This window comes from Zootoca vivipara, chromosome 7, assembly GCF_963506605.1.
Source record: "Zootoca vivipara chromosome 7, rZooViv1.1, whole genome shotgun sequence".
Taxonomy (NCBI): Eukaryota; Metazoa; Chordata; class Lepidosauria; order Squamata; family Lacertidae; genus Zootoca; species Zootoca vivipara.
The window spans coordinates 19,433,130-19,455,619 of record NC_083282.1 but is presented as its reverse complement, the minus strand read 5'-3'; the positions used below and the strand labels follow the sequence as shown (position 1 = coordinate 19,455,619).

The 22,490-nt window shown below is 43.2% G+C and overlaps 1 protein-coding gene across 1 annotated transcript in view; it reads right to left on the bottom strand.

The window, feature by feature from the left end:
* The window catches only part of OLFM3 (olfactomedin 3), a 62,594-nt gene extending 40,771 nt beyond the window's left edge, over positions 1 to 21,823 (bottom strand). The window contains exons 1-3 of the mRNA XM_035122750.2: positions 21,673 to 21,823; positions 17,906 to 18,087; positions 2,852 to 2,998 (exon numbers count right to left, since the gene is read on the bottom strand). Coding sequence (XP_034978641.2) covers positions 2,852 to 2,998; positions 17,906 to 18,087; positions 21,673 to 21,823 — 480 coding nt within the window. The remainder of the gene's footprint in view (positions 1 to 2,851; positions 2,999 to 17,905; positions 18,088 to 21,672) is intronic.
* Between the last annotated feature and the right edge of the window lie 667 nt (positions 21,824 to 22,490).

Genomic DNA, 22,490 nt, shown 5'->3' with positions numbered 1-22,490 from the left:
CATATGGATGATGCTTCTGGGGGGTGGGCTGAAACCAATTTCAAATCTCTTTTTAAGGGCAAGACATCTTTGTTTGGGGTTCCTTCCTTGTTCTCCTGAGTGAGAGGAAGGACCCTGTTGCAACAGCGAAAATAAAAGTGCCTTGCTTCGTATGTCCTGGTTTGGTCTCTGTTATTTGGTAGGCAGGAGACGCTTAAATTCGTCTGTTTGCCTGGATCCTTGGGCTCTCCCTGGGCAGGATCCATTTCTCTGGGTTCATAGGAACCAGCTTAAATTTTACTACACCACATGACCTGGAAGCTGTCTGCGGACAAACGCCGGCTCCCTTGGCCTATAGAGCGAGATGAGCGCCGCAACCCCGGAGTTGGACACGACTGGATCTGATGGTCAGGGGCCCCTTTACCTTTACCTTTTTATAATAACAGAAGTACAGTGTTGAGGAAACATCTAAAATACCTGCCTGCAAAGGGGTGGGAAGCTCTTGCTGCCTGGAAGCAGTGGCTCATGAAGAGATACAATATGTAGCCTCCTCTACAGGTTATTTTTCTCTCTGCCATGCCCCAACATTTCATTCTGTCAGGACTAACTCAGAATGAGAGACCACTTCTTCTGACGGTATCACTGACTCTCACCTAGGGCAATTGGTCATAGACAACTGAGCCTGAGACCACAAGCCCAGGAAATTTTAAAATAAAAACTCATTTAGAAAATAGTCCAGGAAATGATGGCCCATCAGAGCTGGCTGCCAATCCGGGGTATAACAATAAAACCATAAACAGGGTGGTGATACAGTGACCACTGCAATCAACACAAGATAATATCACCAAGGCAACTATCTGTAAACAAACAATAAACATCCATAAAAAGGGATGAGCTCTTTATTTACTGTGTTTGCAATTGTTCAAGATAAAAACTCTCCTTCATGGATCACTGTATGGAAGTGAGAGCTGGATCATAAAGAAGGTGGATTACTGAAGAATTGATGCTTTTGAATTATGGTGCTGGAGGAGACTCCTGAGAGTCCCATGGACTGCAAGAAGATCAAACCTATCCATTCTGAAGGAATCAGAAGGACAGATCCTGAAGCTGAGGCTCCAATACTTTGGCCACCTCATGAGAAGAGAAGATTGCCTGGAAAAGACCCTGATGCTGGGAAAGATGGAGGGCACAAGGAGAAGGAGACGACAGAGGACGAGATGGTTGGACAGTGTTCTCGAAGCTACGAACATGAGTTTGACCAAACTGCGGGAGGCAGTGGAAGACAGGAGTGCCTGGCGTTCTCTGGTTCATGGGGTCACGAAGAGTCGGACAGGACTAAGTGGCTAAACAACAACAAAGATAAAAACTATTTGGGAAATAAACTACTTTGCCATTTTTATGGATGTTTATTGTTTGTTTACAGATAGTTGGCTTGGTGATATTATCTTGTGTCGATTTCCAATCTGGGGGGCAGTGTACCCTTGATTGGTCTTCAGCACCACCTCCAGACCCCCTAAAAAATTACTCTGTGCAGAAGCCCAGAGCCAAAGGGATAAGGACCATGTAGCAGCAGGAAGTGTCATATTCCTGAGACTCACGCTCCAGAGCAAGGTTAACACTCCAAGAAAAGGGATAGGCAGCAGAGTGAGTAATAAAACAGCACAATTTGTGCATAGCAGTCACAGGTGCAATATCTACTTCTGCTCAGCAATTAGAGAGCCTTTAGATCTGCTGGACAGCTCCCTGTTATCAGTAATAGGACAAGCATCTGAGCCAAGCACCACCATAGGCAGAGATGTGGTTGACTGGAAGCAAGCAAGGTCTAGTGAATCAATCAAAGATATGGCAGGCAAGATGTCACTATGGAGGTTGAGCTGGGGCACAGAATGGGTACTTCATTCAAAGTGTTGGTGCTGACCTTTAAAGCCCTAAACGGCCTTGGCCCAGTATACCTGAAGGAGCATCTCCTCCCCCATCGTTCTGCCCAGACACTGAGGTCCAGCTCTGAGGGCCTTCTGGCAGTTCCCTCACTGCGAGAAGCAAAGCTACAGGGAACCAGGCAGAGGGCCTTCTCGGTAGTGGCGCCCACCCTGTGGAATGGCCTCCCATCAGATGTCAAAGAGATAAATAACTACCTGACATTTACAAGACATCTGAAGGCAGCCGGTTCAGGGAAGTTTTTTAAGTGTGACATTTTAATGTATTTTAAATTTTTGTTGGAAGCAGCCCAGAGTGGCTGGGGAGGCCCAGCCAGATGGGCGGGGTACAAATAAATTATTATTATTAATTCATTTTTCACAGCAGTTCTTTCATGGCACTCAGTTTGGGAATTACTAAATTGGCTGTGGCAATTAGGTAGCACTGAGTATCACCATTTCTCTTTAGATTATTAAAAGCTAAAATTGTAAAACCGGCCACTAATGCCTGATTATCTTTAGAACTCTTTATTATCTAGCGCAACAACTTCTGTTTTCAGCATTGGCACACAAAATTACAATATAAATTGCAAATCTACAAAAGAGATGATGGTGATTATTAAAAAGTTCTTTTTTTTTGTTGCCCACAGAAGCTGTTTTTCACAAAACACTTATTTGGGAGACTGTCAGCACCGCTAATTGCAATTCGTGGGGAAACACAAGTGCTGCTTTTGCAGAAATTATGGGCAGACTTTGTCTGCAGTATGTTTGCCACGCATTGTCACCTTCTGTGTCAGGAGCTCGCTGCCCTGTGCTGTTTAACATTAAGAAGAGAAAGTGGATGTCGATAACTTTTAAAATGGAAAATAAAAATAGTATTTAAAAGGGAGTGAAAGAACATATTTCCACGAGCATCTTAATAGGCAAAACAAAGGTTATCTGGTGACCATACTCACCTTTTCCAGTAGCTGTCTAAGCTGCTTGCTCTTGGCATCTCTGGAGCACAGGTTTTGTTCTGGAGCAACCACAGTGCAAATGCACCTTCCATCTGGGTCTTGGGCGGAACTATAGACTTGCCATCCTTCTTTGGGGCTGATTTGAGTCTGTGAACAAGAAATAATGGGGCACTATAATAAACAAGCACAGAACGGAGAGAAAGAGAAATGGGGTTTCATTTGCAGGTGACCATTTTATTTATTTATTAAATAAATTGAATCTGTACAGTGTTCCATTGCATAAAATCTCTTCAGTAGTTTGCATAAAGTTATAGGCAAAAATCAGCAATTTAAAAACAGGTTGACCTAAAAATTTCAAAAAAGGAAAAGCCAGTGGTTTAAAATATATGCATTATAAGGTATATCAAAATACACGCCAGCTTTACCATACCAGAGTAGGCAGGCTTGAACTAAAAGGGTTTTTAGCAAGCATTGAAAAAAAGTACAGCAAAGTATAGCCTAATCTCATCTTTTCCAGAAATGGCAATTTACTCTAGGAATGATGTGTGCCGGTGATATATTTCAATTTGCAGTTGGTGCCATCTCTATGTCCCTTTTCAGATCAATCCCTCCATGTGGTCGGTGAATTTGTATGGAGGGAACAGATGAACGAACGCCTTAGGCTTATGTTAGTACACCCATTGCCTGTGCCCTGTCTAGTGCAGGCATATCCAACTCCCAAGAGACTGTGATCTACTCCCACTATAAAAAAACTGGTAGTGATCTACCCATTGGATTGACCAAAGTTGTTGAGATTATTTTGGGGAGGAAGACCCAAAGTTGCTGAACTTTTTTGGGGGGCGATCGCTCAGGATCACACGATCGACCAGGATCGACCGGGGCACACCACAAATCGACCGGTAGATCGCGATCAACCTGTTGGGCAGCCCTGACTTAGTGAGTACTTTGCTACAATCAGCTGAAGACAGCAAGAGGATGTTCTGATGTCAGAGGCATGGCAAAGAAGCACCAATTGTGCTTCTTGCGCCTCTTTAGTGCTGTGGTTGGCAGGGCTGGAGCTGGGACCTTGTGTTTGCAAAGCATTTACTCTCCCACCAAGCTGTGGTGTTTCCTTACTTCCCTCAGAGGAACCAGATGACCATAGATGAAGCTTCCATATGGAACGGAAATCTCTAAATTACCTACACCCCAACAGTTATAAAGAGAAAATGAAACAATTCACCCTTTGTGCCTTTTTAATTTCTTTTCAAAAAGGGCAGAGGTCCTGATCCAGCAAGAGATATCCGAATGCACAAGGCTTACTTATAGCCTGCTTATGTGGGTTAAGATATGAGAGGTTACTGTTTCTCCTCTCACTGCTCACTAAGGGCCAAAGCAGACCTTACTTTAATTGTGTTAGTGATCATGCTTCACCCTGATTTCGACCCTGGAGATGGAGCCATGGTGAACAGGGAAGTTACTCATTGGATGGGCTGCGTCTTCCAGTATGTGAATATCTGTGCAAGGATTTGGACACTAAACCTCTGTTTTGCTCCATACGTTTGCAGAGCACAATTTACTCCAAGTGGATTGATGGCTGGATCAGCACTTAACTTCAACTTGGCCAAAGGAGCTTGTCTGCTAAAAGGAGGAGTGCAAAGCTGACAATAAATAAAGAATAGAATAAAATAAAATAAACGGCAGGCCATGCATGTCATGTAAAGCTGCTCCTGACTTTGACCTATGATTGACACTCATGCCCACACAAGATACAAGGTGTGATGTTTTTCTAACTGCAGAAGAGGAACCACAACCTCACAAGTGTCTTCTTCTGTGATGTTACCAGGGCCGTCTTAAGTATATCGGGCGCCCTGGCGCAGTGGTGTGACAATCCCTCTGGTGCCCCCCCGCCCCATTTCCCAGCAGCAGTGCGGCACCCCTCTGGTGGCCCGGTGGCCTGGTGCCCCGCGCCACCCAGCCTTGCCCTAGGGCTGGCCCTGGATGTTACCATGTTAACTACTGATGGTTGTAACTTTGGCATCACGCCCAGACATACAAGAAATGCAGACTAAGTTGTAGCCTACCAACTGTCCACACACACAAAAGTGACAGCACAACACAGACCCAAAACAAATTGCTTAATAAAAGCATTAGACAAAACCAGGAAATCAGCCCTGAGTGCTCCCTGGAAGGACAGATCGTGAAGCTGAGGCTCCAATACTTTGGCCACCTCATGAGAAGAGAAGAATCCTTGGAAAAGACCCTGATGTTGGGAAAGACTGAGGGCACTAGGAGAAGGGGACGACAGAGGACAAGATGGTTGGACAGTGTTCTCGAAGCTACGAACATGAGTTTGACCAAACTGCGGGAGGCAGTGCAAGACAGGAGTGCCTGGCGTGCTATGGTCCATGGGGTCACGAAGAGTCGGACACGACTAAACGACTAAACAACAACATAGACAAAACCATTCAACACACCCAAGACACAACAGAGAAAGCATGCATTGGGCTAGAAGTTGTGCAGTTATGTTTTAATTGTTTTAGGAAAAAGATAGCATTGACATCTTTTTGTTTTAAAAAACGAAGAAGAAAGGTTTACATGTCTACAATTATTGGATTGCACACTGCTTGGCTTTTCTCTAGGGTTAATCTCACACAGCCCTCCCCAGACACAAGGCAGCAAAGGATTTGAACGAGATGCAGGAGTGTTAATAATTTTTAAAAAATAATCGCAGAAATATGAAGAAACAAGACTGCAAGGCATTTTTCTACCTCCAAAACCTTTCAAGCCTCAGAGGACTTTGTGAGGTAGAGAGTAGATATTGCAAAGTAGACTAGTCATTAGCAGAGCTGAAAATAGATCTGGGAAGCACACTGTTTTAAAAAAAGTCAGTGTCAAATTAAAATGTCTCACCTAGACTGGATATGCAGAGGCAGCAGAAAGTGAGGGTAGAATCCTAGTGGCAGTGGAAAAGATGGAACGACTCTGGACTGTGGTGATAACAACATCTTTTAATGTTCCTCTACAATTGAAACCAAACTCTCTCACTGCAAACAGAAAACTAGCACAGTAGTTGGAGGGAGATGCAAGCTCCTCCTTCCTGATGTGCTAGTTATCTACTTGTAGGGAGCTTTTACATGAGGGAACATGCAAAACCAGCATCCTTTACCTCCAGTCTGAAATGCCACAGCCCATTACACCATCGTTGGGCTTTAACCACCCAATTTCTACCCATATGCAAAGGGTCTTCTAAGGATGTGCTCTGTCCTTACTTTATAGGTGGAGGCAAGTAAGAGGAGCAGGCATTCAATGCTTTGTGGACATGCATGGGTACCGGACATATTACACAAATCGAGAATATGCATACTGACAATTACAACTAAGGAAATAGGGCGGCTTCTAAAATACATATCCCAGGTGTCAACAGCCAGTGTTAAAAGGTGCATCTTCAGCATACATCTAATGAATGTGCCATATACATCTCTGTGGAGAATGAATTCCACAAATTAGGGAGCTTTGCCTACTTCAAGAACAGGTGTGTATGAACTGATGGTTTAAGTTAGTGCTTTTATATATATATAAAACCTAACTGGGTTCCTGTACTTCTCTTCTGCTTGTAGCTTTCAGGTGGAACTTTTCCTTCAGTTATAATAAAGGAAGGATTTCGAAGTCCTGGTTATGAATTGCTCCCCGCCCCCCTGAACACAAACACAACAGCTTGCAATGTGCCATGTTAGTCCGCCCATTCCCTGATTGAGTCTTTTCATGTATATGGCGGGGATGGGCCTGCTAAACTACACACAAACACACACACACACTTCAGCATTTACTGTACATTGTACCAGGTACATATTAAAGAGAATGGTCAAACTGACAACAAATATATTTGAGGGCCAACCAACACCATCTGCACTGTGAGGAGGATGAAGAGAGTGAAGAAGGCAGCTGAAGACATCAGGATCTTATCCAGACGGACTGTGCCCTCCCCCACCTGGCCAGCTTTACAAGTTACAGCATTTGTCCAAGTTCTTTAAAATTCTAAACTGCCTCGGCAGAAAGGCAATATATAAATGCAATGAATGAATGAATGAACTGGTGCCTCTACAGCACAGACTTGCATAGAGTGCTCTTCACATTCAGCCATGAAGCCCACTGTGTGACCTAAAAGTGGAAGAGGGCATAGCTGCCAAGTTTTCCCTTTTTTCACGAGGAAGCCTATTCAGCATAAGGGAATTTCCCTTTAAAAAAGGGGATTACTTGGCAGCTATGGAAGAGGGGTGTAGAACTATGGACTCCTTGGAAGAAAGCTGGGAAATTAATAAAATGAATATATCAGCATCCTTTCAGAACAATCCTATACATGCACATAATTATAGGCCCATTGAAGTAACCATCCACACTACTAACTTAAAACATTAGAATAACTGAAAGTAAGGTAAAGGTAAAAGGTAAAGGACCCCTGGACAGTTAAGTCCAGTCAAAGACAACTATGGGGTTGTGGCGCTCATCTCGCTTTCAGGCCGAGGGAGCCGGCGTTTGTTCACAGACAGCTTTTCGAGTCATGTGGCCAGCATGACTAAACCAGAGTGCATGGAAACTCTGTTTACCTTCCTGCCACAGCAGTACCTATTTATCAACTTGCACTGGTGTGCTTTCTAACTGCTAGGTGGGCAGGAGCTGGGACAAAGCAACCGGAGCTCACTGCGTTGCGCAGATTCAAACTGCCGACCTTCCAATTGAAAGAACAGCTTATACACAACATAATTTTCATTCATTGTCATTCCGTCCTTAAACTATTGCTTATGTAGCCAAAATGGCAAGAGCCATACACAGAAGGGAGGTATCAGCAGACTTGGGTTAACCTTGTTTGCAGAAGTACTTATTTCTTTTTAAGAAAAAAAAACAACAACCCTGGGGATTGGGGATCCCCCAAAACAGCCCCATGAGGATTGAGCACCCTCACTGTCCATGGAATTCTGCCATACTGCTGAGAGAGGAAAAACAGAAAACTAGGTGGAAGGGAAATGGAATGGGCTGATTAGAAAAGGAGGACCGAGGAAGAGACATAGATATTTAAAGGTGGATAGAAGAATCTCATTGTCTGAATTGGTCATTTCCTGGTCACAATGTAAAGCTATTTTTATAGGTCCGGGGGGGGGGGAGTGAGACCTGCCAAAGATTAAATCATAGATTTTAATTTAGTTATTACAGATGTCGTAAAATTCTGCCAAAAATGTAAAAGGAAGCAGTAATGGCTGCAACTTACAGCAATAGTCAGGAACAGAAATCAGTCAAGTGAATACAGTGGGTATTCATTCACACAGTTGTTTCAAGTCTGCAAATAGTACATAATTAGTAACTTTTTTTTAACAGTGCCCTGGCAATTCTTTTACATTGAAATGAATGTAAGTCACATAAGTCATGTAAATAGTTCTGTAACTTACACTGAATAGCAGACATTGAGAGCTATAACATAGTGTTTGGTAGAAACCGAACTGCAGTGGAATGGAAATGGTGCTAATTGTGACAATACAGGTCAGAATGCATATTGCTGCCTTATTGCATCTGTAGTAGTTATGACTGAGTACTAAGGTGTCTACCCCACCCAACTCCTCTGAGGCAGACAGGATTGAAGTGCCTAGAACCCTGAACAGAAGCAACATTTTGTTTCAGGGCTTTAAAAGGTAAAAGGACCCCTGACCATTAGGTCCAGTCATGACCGACTCTGGGGTTGTGGTGTTCATCTCGTGTTATTGGCCGAGGGAGCCGGTGTACAGCTTCCAGGTCATGTGGCCAGCATTACAAAGCCACTTCTGGCGAACCAGAGCAGCGCATGAAAACGCCGTTTACCTTCCCGCTGTATCGGTACCTATTTATCTACTTGCACTTTGACGTGCTTTCGAACTGCTAGGTTGGCAGGAGCTGGGACTGAACAACGGCAGCTCACACTGCCGCGGGGATTCAAACCGCCGACCTTCTGATCAGCAAGCTTCAGGGCTTTACCTAAGACATTAAAAAATAAGATTGACTTATAATTTTCTAAAAATAATTCAAATGCTGAAAAGGTAACAAATACAATCTGTTTTGTCACACAATCTTTTTATATATATATAAAAAAAATACACATTGCAAAGGGGGATTCAAACCATAGCACACACGACAATCACGTTAGCTCAGAGTGCATTTTCTGGAGCAAGAAAAGCTGCAGTTTCCCGGTAACAAAACACTGCAACACAAAGGCTGGGAAAGTGCAACACTCCCACCACAAAGAAGTGCAGCCTCAAAGAAAGATGTCTGGATCCTCCATAAAAAAGGAATAAGAAAGGTGTATTTATTATTTGGAAAGGTCCGTGGAAAGACTTGCCTTAGGGCTTTCTGGAAAAAAAAGGTTTAGTGCTGAATTATAGGACGCCCACAATGCTTTTTTATCCATTGTGTTTATTATTGTTACGGCGGAGGGCATGTGGTATAACAAGAACAATAAAAGCAAAGCAAAACAGAGCCAAAGGGACCAATGTTGATGGGTTTTGAATAGCTGGAAGCATTGGAAGCTGGAATAAGCCCAGCTTATCAAAGCTACAACTGTTTGTAACATAAATAAAACGTGGGGCCGTGAGATCTCCTTTCCGTTACCTGCTGATCTATTAAAGCTGATGTTGTGCAGTAAGAAGACACTGTTGCAGGTCTGTACAACCTACCAAGTCACATGCAGCCCAGTAGTCATCTATGGTGGCTGGGCAACCGGCCCTATCATTAGGCAGAATGAGGTAGCTGTCTCAGGTGGAAGTTGCAGAGGTGTACAGGTTGTAGTACAGAGGTGTGTGAGCCATGCAGCTTGTGCACTAAGCTAGCCTGGTGCCATCAGGTGCAGGGGAAGATGCTTCCCCATTTACAGCCTTGAAAGGTCTCAGCTGCCAGTATGGTTGGCTTTTGCACATGGAATGGTAGAAAGGCACCATCTTTGCCTAGGGTAGCAAAACATCTTGGGCTGCTGATGCCTATCAAATACTTGACAATCCCATAGATCCTCTTCCCTGCAAGGGAGTCCTAGGCAAGCAGTAAAGGCAGGAACTTTCTCAAGCCAGTGGAAGGCTGCCGTAAATGTACAGTGGACTGTGTTGACATTTGGGAATCGCAAATGTATAAGCTAGTAGCCAAATGGTGCTGTGGGAAGACTGTGATTTGGGGCCTGCCTCCATTTTGTTTTCAGCGGTGTAATATTTACGGTAAGTCGTCCAAAAGTCTCGGTGTGGTGGGGAAAATAATGGTGGTGATGAATACTATTTTGCAGAACTGATTATGGTTCTGCTAGCCAAAGGAACACGCAGGTTGCCACCCCTGACCACTAGAAGCTGGGATTCCTGCTCAGCACCCTTCTAGCTTCTGAAGTACTGCCAGGAACCTTGTCTGTACTTTACATCGGCAAGAAAACAAATTCTGAGCAAGTGCTGTTTTGGAAGCGTGCTCCTACACAGCAGTGAAGCAGGTAAGAAGAGCTCCTACCCCACCCTCAAGGACACCTCACGTGTGACATTTTAAAAATGTGCACGGAAGACATTGTTGTTTGACATGTACACCCAAAAAAGTAATGTGCAAATGCAATAAAAAAAAATGTTTGCAACATGCAGGCCCGTCAATCAGGGAGCCTTGTTTGGCTGCAGGTCCCTGTGGAGTGCATGTTTGGTGGCAACCCTGGGTTTGCTGCCATGTCATGTATGAAATATCACCGGAGAGAAAGGAATTGGCTGCAAGACTCCTGACTAGCAGCAGCTGAAAAGTGGACTGTGCCACTCAGCTGCCTGAAGCCACCCAGAGTGGCTGGGGAAACCCAGCCAGCTGGACAGGGTATAACAACAACAACAACAATAACTAACTGGAGGTGCCATATATCGATATGTGGTCCTTCTTCAGGCAGAGCTTGTGTTCTGCAACTGAGCTCTCCCTCCTCCCCAGCTCCGCTGCTGAGTAATCTATTGATGATCAATCAGGTGATAAACATGAATTTGTGACCAATCCCAACATATGCTCATGTTGTATCCATGTCTCATTCACATTTGCGCCATTCCCCGAGCTATTAAAATGTGGGTTGCTTATTTATTTATGACACTTATCTACCACCTTGCTGCCAAAGCACTTAAGGCAGTTTATATTTTATAATAATGACTCAGTAATGGATCACAAGCTTGCTGTGGCATTGGCACATCTGAGGCATGGAATAGGGAGCTCTGGGGCTGGTTCCTGCACAGAACGAATAAGCAAACAGTTTGAGGGTGAGTAACAAACTCAACTGCAGATGCAAAGTTACTGAAAAGCTAACGAGGGGGAAGCATTCTCACAGGTCTAAGCTAGGCTTATTCTCGCCAAGCAACAGCTTTGGACTCAGGAACTATGGGTAAAAATTCTTGCTCAGCTTCAGACTCAGTTGGGCATCTCTTGGCCTCAGTTCCACATTTGGAAACTGAGTAGAACAGTGATCGCCATTATTGTACGGATGAGGCTAAGAGATAGGACAGCTACGTATCACCTACAAATCAAAGAACATACTGTGATGGTGTTTATTTGCTCCAAAACTAATATTCATATCACAATCCTATACAAGTCTATTCAGAAGTAAGTTCCACGGAGGTCAGGGAGACTTATTCCCAGTTTATGGAGCAATCCTAACTCTGGGAGGCCGGTGAAATTTAAAGTGGCTTAAGAGAGGACAGCATAAAGTAAACCAAGTCCAGATATGAGGCTATTGCTAACTGAGCTGGTGTAAGCCCAGCAGAGGGAAAACTAAAATAGAATTTGACTTATGCCACCCATTTTGCTGGATTATCACGCCATGCAGTTGAGCTAGGAATTAGGATTGAGCATAAGTGTGTCCCTGCCCCCAGTCTGACACCTGTCACACTGCAGAATGCCTCTTTTTTCGGGGGGGGGGGGGCTAATACAAGCCTCAGATGAGCTAGCTTCAGACGAGCCAGGGTTGGTGGGGGTGGTGTCTTACACTGAACCAGAGATTCACTAGATCCTAACTCACTTATTCCTCAGAGAACCTTGGGTTTGGATTGCCTCCTAAGTGTGCATAGGATTGCAGCTTTCTTATTAATTTATACAGGGTCATCTATGTAGCTCATGGAGTGTCTCTACCCCCATCGTTCAGCCCAGATACTGAGATCCAGCTCTGGGGGCCTTCTGGCAGTTTCCTCACTCTGCAAGAAGTGAGGTTACAGCGAACCAGGAAGAGGGCCTTCTCAGCAGTTGTGCCTGCCCTGTTGAACACCCAATAATAATAATAATAATAATAATAATAATAATAATAATAATAATAATGCTGAACAAGATAACGTAAGCAGAATGGGAATGTTCCTTTCCCTGAAGGTATGACAATCCACATTTGGACAGCGAGGCAGACAGTAAATAGGATGGATTCTCAAAACCTTCCCTAAACCCAAAGGACATAAGCTTATGTATGAGACACGATGAGCTGGAAGAGTCCTCAGCATGTTGCATGCTGAACTAGTGCTATTCTAAAAGTAATCAAGTAATCACTACAAGACATTTTTTTTTAAAAAAAAATAACTTCCTGTTCATCTGATGCATATTTAGCACAAAGAAAATTCCTTAGGCACAGTGGAAGGGCATTGTGATTGGCTACCCAGGCTTAAATGATTGATGATATTAGGCTATATTTAGGCCACAGTGCTCTTGTGCCTTCTGTTTTTCCTTTATTATTTCCAGCATCTTTTGTGATTTTAGAAGGGCTGTTGTCCCTAGGAGAAATGGCACAGCAACAAACAGGTAAAGCTGGATTTTCATTTTCGAAAAGTGTTGATGCACTTGTTTTGCATCAAAGAGCCATGGCTCATTGGCAGAGCATCTTGTTTGTATGCAGAAGATATTCAGGTTGAATACCTGGCATGTCCAGGTGGGACTGCCTGAAACCCTGCAGAACTGCTGCCGGTCAGGGTAGACAATACTGAGCTAGTTGCTCTCATCACCACACCTAACATAAACTAACAAAAGCCACTGGTGCGTCTCCTGCAAATGCGGGTTTGCTGCTGGCTGGTCTGAGAAAAATCAAGGAAGCTGGGGGGAAATCTCTCTTCATGCAAAGGAAAAAGGATGCCTGCAAATCTTTAGGGCTGGACACACTGCATGAAACAGGGAAGGAAACAGAGTTATGAACAAGTAGGTCCCTGCCCTCAAATAGATTACATTCTAAAAACTAGCAGCTGGAAAGAGGAAGAGGAAGGACTGCTAAAGGTAGTAAGAGATGAATGAGAACAAATGGAGGTGTACATAGCCTTGGCTAGTTAGAACTGGGTGAGATTCCTCCCTATGTGAGTTTATGTTGGATTACCTTGGAACAGAGCCAAAATATTTCTGAACTAGGCTTATTTCCTGAGCGAATCCAACATTTTGAAAAGGAGAATACCATTCCCTCTTGCCAGCCCTCTCAAATCTCCAGAAAGGACCTCCCTGCCAGCTGAGACCTTCCAAACAACTTCTTCCTTCCCCTTAAAGATATTAACAGCTAGTTGTGGCAGTTGTGGAGGATATACCAAGAGCCGGGACATCAGGGAAAGGATGGAGGAACTAACTTGTCTCCCTTTCCCCCCTCTCTTCATGTGATGCTATGCTGCTGCCAACCACTATGTCTTTAAGGGAGGATGGGAGAAGATTGTTCTGGTTATCAGGGGAAGGTGGAGGAAGATGTTTTGGAGATCAGGTGAGGCTGGTAGGAGAGAGGCTGGGTATTCTTCTCAGGCTTAGATTTCAGCCGGATCTGCAGCTTGCAATCTCACCTCTCTTTTGAGATGATATTTATGAAAATGCAGGTCCCAGATATGACAAACTTTGACATTATCTTTAGAGCGGACATAAAATGAAGGGGTTACACCAAAACAGGCAGGCTTCGAAGAAAGATCTGAAAGAAGACAGAAAGGCTGCCATGTATTTGTAGATATTATGGTGATGACTGTTATGTTTATTTCTGCAGCGCTGTCCATGCCCTTGATGCTTTCCATGAACTAAAGGAAGACTGAGAAGTGTGGCATGAAAGATAAACTTCAGAGGGAAGTGGGGGGGAGAGAGACAAGGGAAACAAACTAGCAGACGGAGGCGAAGAGAGTTGAGACTATGGCAACATGAGATGAATGGGGGCGAATGAAGTTACTTTGACTTTGTTTGAAGGGGTTTGGGTTACTGGTACAATGGATTAATAAATCAGAATGCATTGCCACAGTATCAAAACTCACTGAAATGGAAGTGAGAAGGACAAGAAGCTGAGAACAATTTGAGAGCAATATTATTTATATGAAACACAAGTACAATTCAGAATGCATGTAAAGCAATCTCACTGCTAATTATATCAAGTTGTTGTCATGGTTATTAAACTAAAATTTGTATACTGCCCTATACTCGCAGAATAATATCACAATATAAAAACACAAAATACACAATCAAAATAAAACAACCCAATAACCCCCTGCAACACATTTTAAAAAGGGCATTGAATGCCAGTCAACCAAAGGCCTGGTTAAAGAGGAACATTTTTGCCTGGTGCCTAAAGATTTATAATGGGCCTATGGACTGTAATAAAGCTGTGTGTGTATAATGAAGGCGCCAGGCGAACCTCCCTGGGGAGAGCATTTCACAAGTCATGATTCATAGAGGTAATGGTGAAGGGTTATACAATAGTGAATATGTGAGTATGTGAGTTCTATAGGTTTGCATGTTCATAATATAGATGCCAATGTATGTGTGTTGAGTGTGTGTGTGTGTGTGTGTGTGAGTGTGTGTGTGTGTGTGTGTGTGTGTATCTAGATATAAATACACAGTTGCGGAATAGCTGTACTCCAGCCAAGCTGTTTATGTTTCTCATCGTCTGATGATAACACGGTGACATGCTTTTAGTTGCAATTGCTGGAGTTCAGATCTCTAAGTGGAAAAAATTCCTGCACAGGTTCCACTGAATTGAAAGTGGTAGGGATGACAACAATGAATGCAAACTTTCTATGGAAACAGCCTCATTTGTTTCAATAGAAGACTGGCCACTCAATGTATACTGGCCAAGTTTTTGGTGGGCGGGGATGGGGCAACAAATTCCATCAAGTTCAATAAAAGCAGCAACTGAAAAAAGGAAAAAAAGGAAATATTTCTCCAGCCCAGTTGAGGAAATAATAAAGGTAAGTAGATTTACAGCTCTTCCTTTATGATACAGTATGTGCAGCAAAATATCTGAAAAGGTACCAAACTTCATAAAAAGACAGCTCTTTGCTTCACATTTGATAGTTTATTTCGAGTTTATCTATGGTGGATTCATAATCACCACCCAGTGCCTTCTACATACAGAGAACATATTGCTAACTGGTCCACAGTAAGACATATATGCTATTATTTCCTTATCATTCCCCTGAACTATGAGGATTGCATTACTGTTGTAGGGGCTGCTTCTGTAGGGATTGCTGAAATGATGGAGGTGAAGTGTGTTGGAATGTGATATCTGGAGATATTGTGTGCCGGACATCCTACACACACACACACACACACACACACACACACACACACAATCACACACACAATCAAATACAAGCTGCTGAAGCAAGAAGGAAAGAAAAAAAAAAGAAGAGAGTGAGAAAAGAGTGACTAAGGGGTGGGATCCAAACTTTGTTTCTATCTGGGGAATGGAAACTCACCAGCCTACTCTAAAGTATATTCATAGCTGCCAAGTTTTCCCTTTTCTCGCGAGGAAGCCTATTCAGCATAAGGGAAAATCCCTTAAAAAAGGGATAACTTGGCAGCTATGAGTATATTGGCCCAGGTTCTAATCAGGCTGTCCTGACTTCTATCTCTACATTTGTCACGGTCTCTTAGATCCATCACAGGAGTCCTCTCACACAGTGGTACACAGTAGGACATTTTAGACTGAACTTAGTGGTTCCTTTAGATGGCAAGGTATATCACTTTGCTTACTTTTACATGATCTCACACAGTCACCCTCTCTTTAAAGAGGAAGGAGTTTTACTAGACTTACTTCAAAAGCCAACCTGCTGTGCTATGTGGCCCTCTGCACTCATTCTGTTAAATTTCTGCCCCCAACTCCTTTCCTGGTGGTACCACTGCTTTCAGGGTCTGCCAACAAGGCAGTTATACTTGGAGGCCTGCTCTTGGATCAAGATTAAATTCCAAAAATTGTAAATTTTGAAATGAAGTCAAATCATATATTAAAGCCAATTTTATTGTAGGTTCTACACTTCTTGGCTTCATGTGTCTCCCAGTTTCATTTTTTTTTGGGGGGGGGAGGGAACCAAGGAAATCATCTGGATCTATTAATCTATCTAACAGTCACCCATCCTCAAATGTGTTGGGACAAGGCATATCACATCAACCTTGCAAGGCTGGTTGGGCTGAAATTGGTTAAAGGCCAGCCAGTTACTTTTGTGGCTAAGAAAGAATTTGAACTCAGATACCCTCTGCCTCCCAGTGTATCCTTTACACCACACAGGTTTTCCAAATTTGCAAAAATTAATAATTTTATATTCATTCAACATATAATTGAGAGAAACAGTGACACTTCGTCCCCTTCCTTCTAGCTGTAACCTTAATTAAACCCATTTAGTTTTTTTCATCTTACTGCAGTCAAAAATAAGGACACACACACACACACACACACACACACACACACACACACACAATGTATAGCCTCAATCCATAACTCGATACAGCTCATTTGAGGTCTAAAGAGCTACATACACTAGTTCACCTTAGGTGAAGAGCTGATCCATCAAGTTTAGTAAGTCAAACTGGGTGCACAGTTTAAATAAACTCACATCTTCCCAGAGCCCCAGTAGGTACAAAGGCAATAATTCAGTTGTATTTCTTGAAAATAATCAGAATTGTCTCCCTTCTACACACAGTCTCCCTGAAATCAATAGGGCTACATTAGAAGGTCTTTAAAAATAGCAAAACAAGGAGTCCAAATGAACAGCACTGGAAGCTAACTACTATAATTATCTTCCTCTGTTCACAGGCTTTTTGGCAAATTCAACATTGATCAGTAAATTAATCACATCTTTAGTTTTTAAGTGAAATTTAGCCCCAAGCTGTTCTTGCCCCGATATTTGATTGCAATTACACGGCATGTTAGCACAGGTGTGGAGGAATGATTCCTCACAGATATTTAGTTTAAGTGCCTTCTCTTCAAACTTTCATTAGCTCCTCTTTCATCAAATGAGATGGCAAAGAACCCAGGGTTCACCCCTTCCACCAAGCTATTAAGCCAATATTAAGACCACAGAACGAGACAGATAAAAGCAATTTTGAACTGGCTGCTCTTATGCTGGAACAAAATTCCCTGGCATGCATCATATATGAACTGCAAGTAGTCATAAACGGGAGATTAAATCCATAAGGAAAAGTAGCAGAACATCAATAGCTGGTAAGCTGGGAATAACAATTGGCATTCTTTCCTCGCCAGATTGCTCGCAAGTGTGTGTTTGTTTTCTGGCCAACCGGTAAAACTCCTACTTTTAAAATATTATTTTGTGATATTTACATGCTGCATTGAAACCTGGCAGAAGCGGGAAGGTGGGAGGGGAGGAGGGAGAAATTATTCTGCTCTGCTGCATATGATAGTTTTTACAATAAAATAAACATAAAAATAAACAACTCTGACAGTCTAATCTATTTTACTCCACATAACCACGACAATATTTTTTGTTTGTTTTTGGAATAATAATAATCCTGCACATGAAAACAACCCAAACCTCAACATCTAGCAATATCTTGCATCTTGCATACAATACCCAGGGTTTTAGACAAGTATTCATCAAGCTCACTTCAAAATCTTCTCCTGCAAAGATCCTTCACAACTGTTCTGAGGTTCTAGGGTCCACCTCGCAACATACATCAATTAAGAGCCTTGGGAGGTTTCCTACTTAAAACAGATTTCAAAAGGAGATTAAAAACTTTATGAAGAAGGACTTCCCAGTCTCTTAAAAAAGAAAAATAAATTGCTCTGAATGTCTCTTCCCCCTCCCTAGCCCTCCTCCAAACGAAGCCCTTCAAGAGATTGCAGTTACTTACTAGAGTATTAGAAGTGGACAGCCTGGTGGTGTTTAGTCCTACCAATGATGGGAGCGTTTGGGACATCCAGTTAGAAATCATTGCCATGGTACTAAGGACAGCACCAAGCTTGAGCAGTGGAGGACTCATTGCTGTGGAGGCTAATGAGTTTTCATAGTGACTGATTATCATCCTAGTGCAGGCTGGCAGGGAGAGGCGTTCCTGCAGCTCACAACATCCTCAGCATGAAAGGGGATCAGCCTCCCCAGATTTAATCATCCACTAAAACACACATCTAGGCAGCCTCTCTCTCACTCTCTCTCACTCTCTCTCTTCCCCCCTCCAGTGCAGCTCCTAGTCTCCTTTCTTATATCACCACACACTAAAGCAGGCTGGCCACAGACACACAATCCTTTTTATATGCCTGTAATTATTACAGCTTCCCTGTGGAGCGAAGGAAAGGGAGAGGGAGTGGGGGGATGAGAATGGAAGGTTCTAAGGAATCTGTTAAAATCTAGTTAGCTCAACCAGTGGGAGATGACTAATAAAGCTGCCGCGCTCAGGGCAGGCACCAGAAAAATAACCCAATACAGCTAGCTGATGGGTATGCAAGAAAGCCTCTTCTGATTCACAGACAATTATTTGGGTGGGCATATAACCCACTGAAGAAACTGTGAACCTATGGTCGAAAGTGGTCCTGAATGCTTGCCTGCAGGTCTTGTGTAATCATTTAAGGGTGGTGGGTTTTGCGGGTCTGATTTCCAAATAAACAGGAATAGGGTCAGGCTGCATATTTGGCTCTGCCAATGATGGTAGATTTCATATGTGCATAATGTGCATGTATACAAACCCATGATGGAGAAGAGGGGATGGAAGGAGGGGCCTCTTGTACACCTGTACATTTAGGGTGCAGTGAATCACACACCTGCAACACTTGTTGGCAGTTGACATCAAGCAAGTTGGACTCTTTATGCTGGTTTTAAATACAGGATGGGAAATGTACATAATTTCAAATGACAAAGGGATTACTGTAAAACCCGCTACCAAAACTTCTGTTTGTGGTGTGGCGGAATAAGTGTTGTAACTTCATTGCTATCTAGGACAGTCATACATACTTGTATCTTTAGTCCTCACAGATAGCAATGAAGTCTAGGTATATGTAACTGCTTTCCCAATATACTTTCCTTGCCTCTTCTATTGATATTTAGATGGTTTAGATTGTTATCTCCCTGGGGCACAGATACTACTTAGTTACATTTGTCTGTAAAATATCGTGTATCCCGATGGCAACGTACAAATAAAACACATCATCATTGGCGGCAACAACCCCATAATCAACAGCAGGTAAAGGTTTTGAAGTATCTACAGCTGAAACTTCCATTGAGCTCAGTAGCAAAGCATATGCCGAAGGCCTTGGGTTCAACCCCATGCGTCTCCAGGTAAGCCTCCTGTCTGATACCCTGGAGAACTTCTGCCATTCACTGCTGACAGAGCTAAGCAAGGAAGACCAATGGCTTGACTTGGTATTTTGTCTCTGCTTTTATTCTGGCTGTGCTGCTCTTTGCTCATAGGTTTTTAGCTTTTATGAGATTATTTCAGCTGCCCACGTGACCCACATGAATTTGAGGGTGGTTGCAGTTAGCTTGTTTATCTGTGCTGTTTTTGGATTTTATTATGTTAATTTTTTTTTGTATCTCTGCCTTTTATAAAGCGTGTTAAGCTATTAAATGGACATTGCCCAGGGAACCATGCAATGGCGTGATGAACAAATAAAAATAAAGCAGCTGCCTAACAAACAACAACAACAACAACAACAACAATTTATTATTTATACCCAGCCACTCTGGGTGGCTTCCAACAGAAAAATAAAATAAAATAATAATCTATTAAACATTAAAAGCCTCCCAGGGCCCCTTAGATAACCCTTATTTGGCAAGGAGTTCCATTTTAATAAGGGATTGGATGTAAGTTGCTTCTGTGTAACGTTGTATGGCATTCAAGTAACTTTCCCATATGCTCTATTTACTTTAGAGAAAGTAAAAGATAAAACACAAAAAACTTGCTTCTGGCTCCAATTAGCTACCGCCATCATCCAACCTGTTCACCCAATGCGCAAGTGAACATTACAACTTGGGCAGGGATTGTCCATGTGATGAACATCTGAAGCATCCAATGTGTGTGGAAGGCCGTTTACAAGCATCACATGGCTGCTTATGCATGCAGATCTTTCTTGCTGGCAAGTAGAGCCCACTGGAACTGGTAGGGCAGGAGGCAGGAAGACCAACAGCCAATGTTGAGCCAGTGCCAATGGCAGGCAGAGACACCCCCTGGCTGGTTGTGGGAGGGCAGGCAGGCAGGAGTTGGCTGAAGACAGACTGAGGTTGGTAGGGAAGCGCCCCATTTGCCCTCATGGACCAGCCTCCATCATTTGTTACGAGTGGGACATTTGTTACTGAGAGCAATGAGGTCTGAAGGTGGGAGACTGGATGTCACACAATGCTAAAAAGAGTTGACAAAATAAGATGGTGCGTGTGTGTGTGTGTGTGCGCACACACATCAAATATGCTACTTTCAAAGTGAATATAAAAACGAGAGACTATTTGGCACAACCCTCCTACGCATCCCCCTGAATCTGTGCTCCAAATGCAAACCAAAGCTCCCCTTTCCCCATATGCATTTCAAATTATTTCAGTCTATCTCTTTGATTTAGCCAAGATGTACAGAAAAATCAATCAATGCCTATTTCAAAACACAGTGTGATCTGCTGTATAATTTTATGAGGGACTTGGAGGCTTGACCACATATATACAAAAGAGATCCCTCGCTTCTAAATATTGAATTCTTTCTTGGAAATACTGAGTTCGACGGAATATTGTTTTGCAGAAAGTGTGCAATTCCTGTGAAGCATGCCCTTGAAAATTGGCTAAAGTTTTAGTCCACAGGCAAATGAGGGAAACCAAAATTCCATTTGAAATTTGTAGCTCTCAGCTCCATGAAAAATCACCAGGTAGCAGTTAATATAAAATATATGAACTAGAATATGCCTCGTAGCTACCTTACTACCTGAAGAATGGCACTAGAAAGGCTGCCACTTCCATACAGCAAAATTTGCTGTAGTTAATATATGGAAATAGTGCATTTCCAATTGATTATAGGTGGATGAAGATATCCATTTATCAAATAGTAATTTATCACACGGTGCATATGGCCACTTTCTAAGATATATTCCTGGTTTAGTTCAAAGCAGCAGCAGACGACATAGCTAGACTGTTCCTGGACTGCGCCATTTCAGACTGCACATTATTGAATACAAGGGGAATCGTTGACCCTCTTGATGTTGCTGTACTACAACTCCCATCATCCCTGTCCAGGATGGCCAATAGTCAGGGATGATGGGAGTTGGAGTTCAACAACAGGTGCTGGGCCACAGGTTCCCCACCCCAGATTTTGTATTTCCACGTTTAAAAATTTCTCCCCAAATCTACAAGCCTAGTCCTATTACTGACAGGTAACTTTTGTATGTGCAGCAGGAATTCTAATTTAGTTTATTTATAACATGGAGGAGAACATCAGTCACATGAGCCCCACAAGTGCTGTCTGAAATGCTACAGTCCAGGCCCAATTTCACTCCCTCATCTGTGCTTTGTGTAAATGAGTCTTCTTCAGCCCTCCTGCCAAGGATAAGGAGAATTTTACCTCTCATCAGATGCAAATTAAAGTGTGGAGGAAGGTATTCTTCCCATATCTGTCCTCTGATTTCCATTGCTGAAGTTTGTGTTCGGACTTACTGTGGTGGGCATGGAATGGCTTGATAAGCTGGCTTTCTGTATCATCTTGCCAAGGGTTGAGTGGGATTTCATCATGTAACAGGTCTTCAGGTCCACTGAACCAGAGTCTAGCTGCCATTCTGATTTCAGACAATGCATCATTCCTGGACATTGTGGGAAAAGTAGCCACCTGCTACTGTCTGCTCCTTCCTGCACTGCTTCCAGGAAGCCCACTAGAGGAAGGGCCCCATCAGCAGGTAGACATTGTGCTCAGGCCCCTCACAGACTGGAGGCAACCCTGAAACCAGCTTTCCAGCCAACTTGGTACTGGTTGCAGGTGACACAGTGGGGGCAGCAGGGCTCACCCGGCCTCCAGGGAGTTGAGTCACTGCTTCTTGCAAGAACGGAGAAGCAAAGTCGCAGGGAGGTTGGCCTGGTGAAGATACTGTGGCAGGAGCACCAGATTAGCTCTGCCAGTGAGCCTCTCTAGCTCTGGAGATGTCACCAGAAAATGGTCCACTTCTTTTCAAGCTAGAGGGGCTAGAAATTTGTTTCTTTAAAAGTAAAGACAAGCTTTGGTGGATGCTGTGTGCTACATCCAATGGCCACAATCTGCCTTAATTGAAACTGCTCGGTTTTTCCCGAAGCTCTGGTTTAGCCCTACCTGTGCTTTTGTGCTTCATTTCATCTGATAATCTCAAGCCACACCAAAGGAACAGGTGAAGAAATACTGGGATGCTTCAAGATATAACTAAACTCCTCCTCCAGTGTTGTCCTCAAACCACTTAAGAACCTAATAAGAGCTTTCTGGATCAGAACAATGACCCCTCTAGTCATCC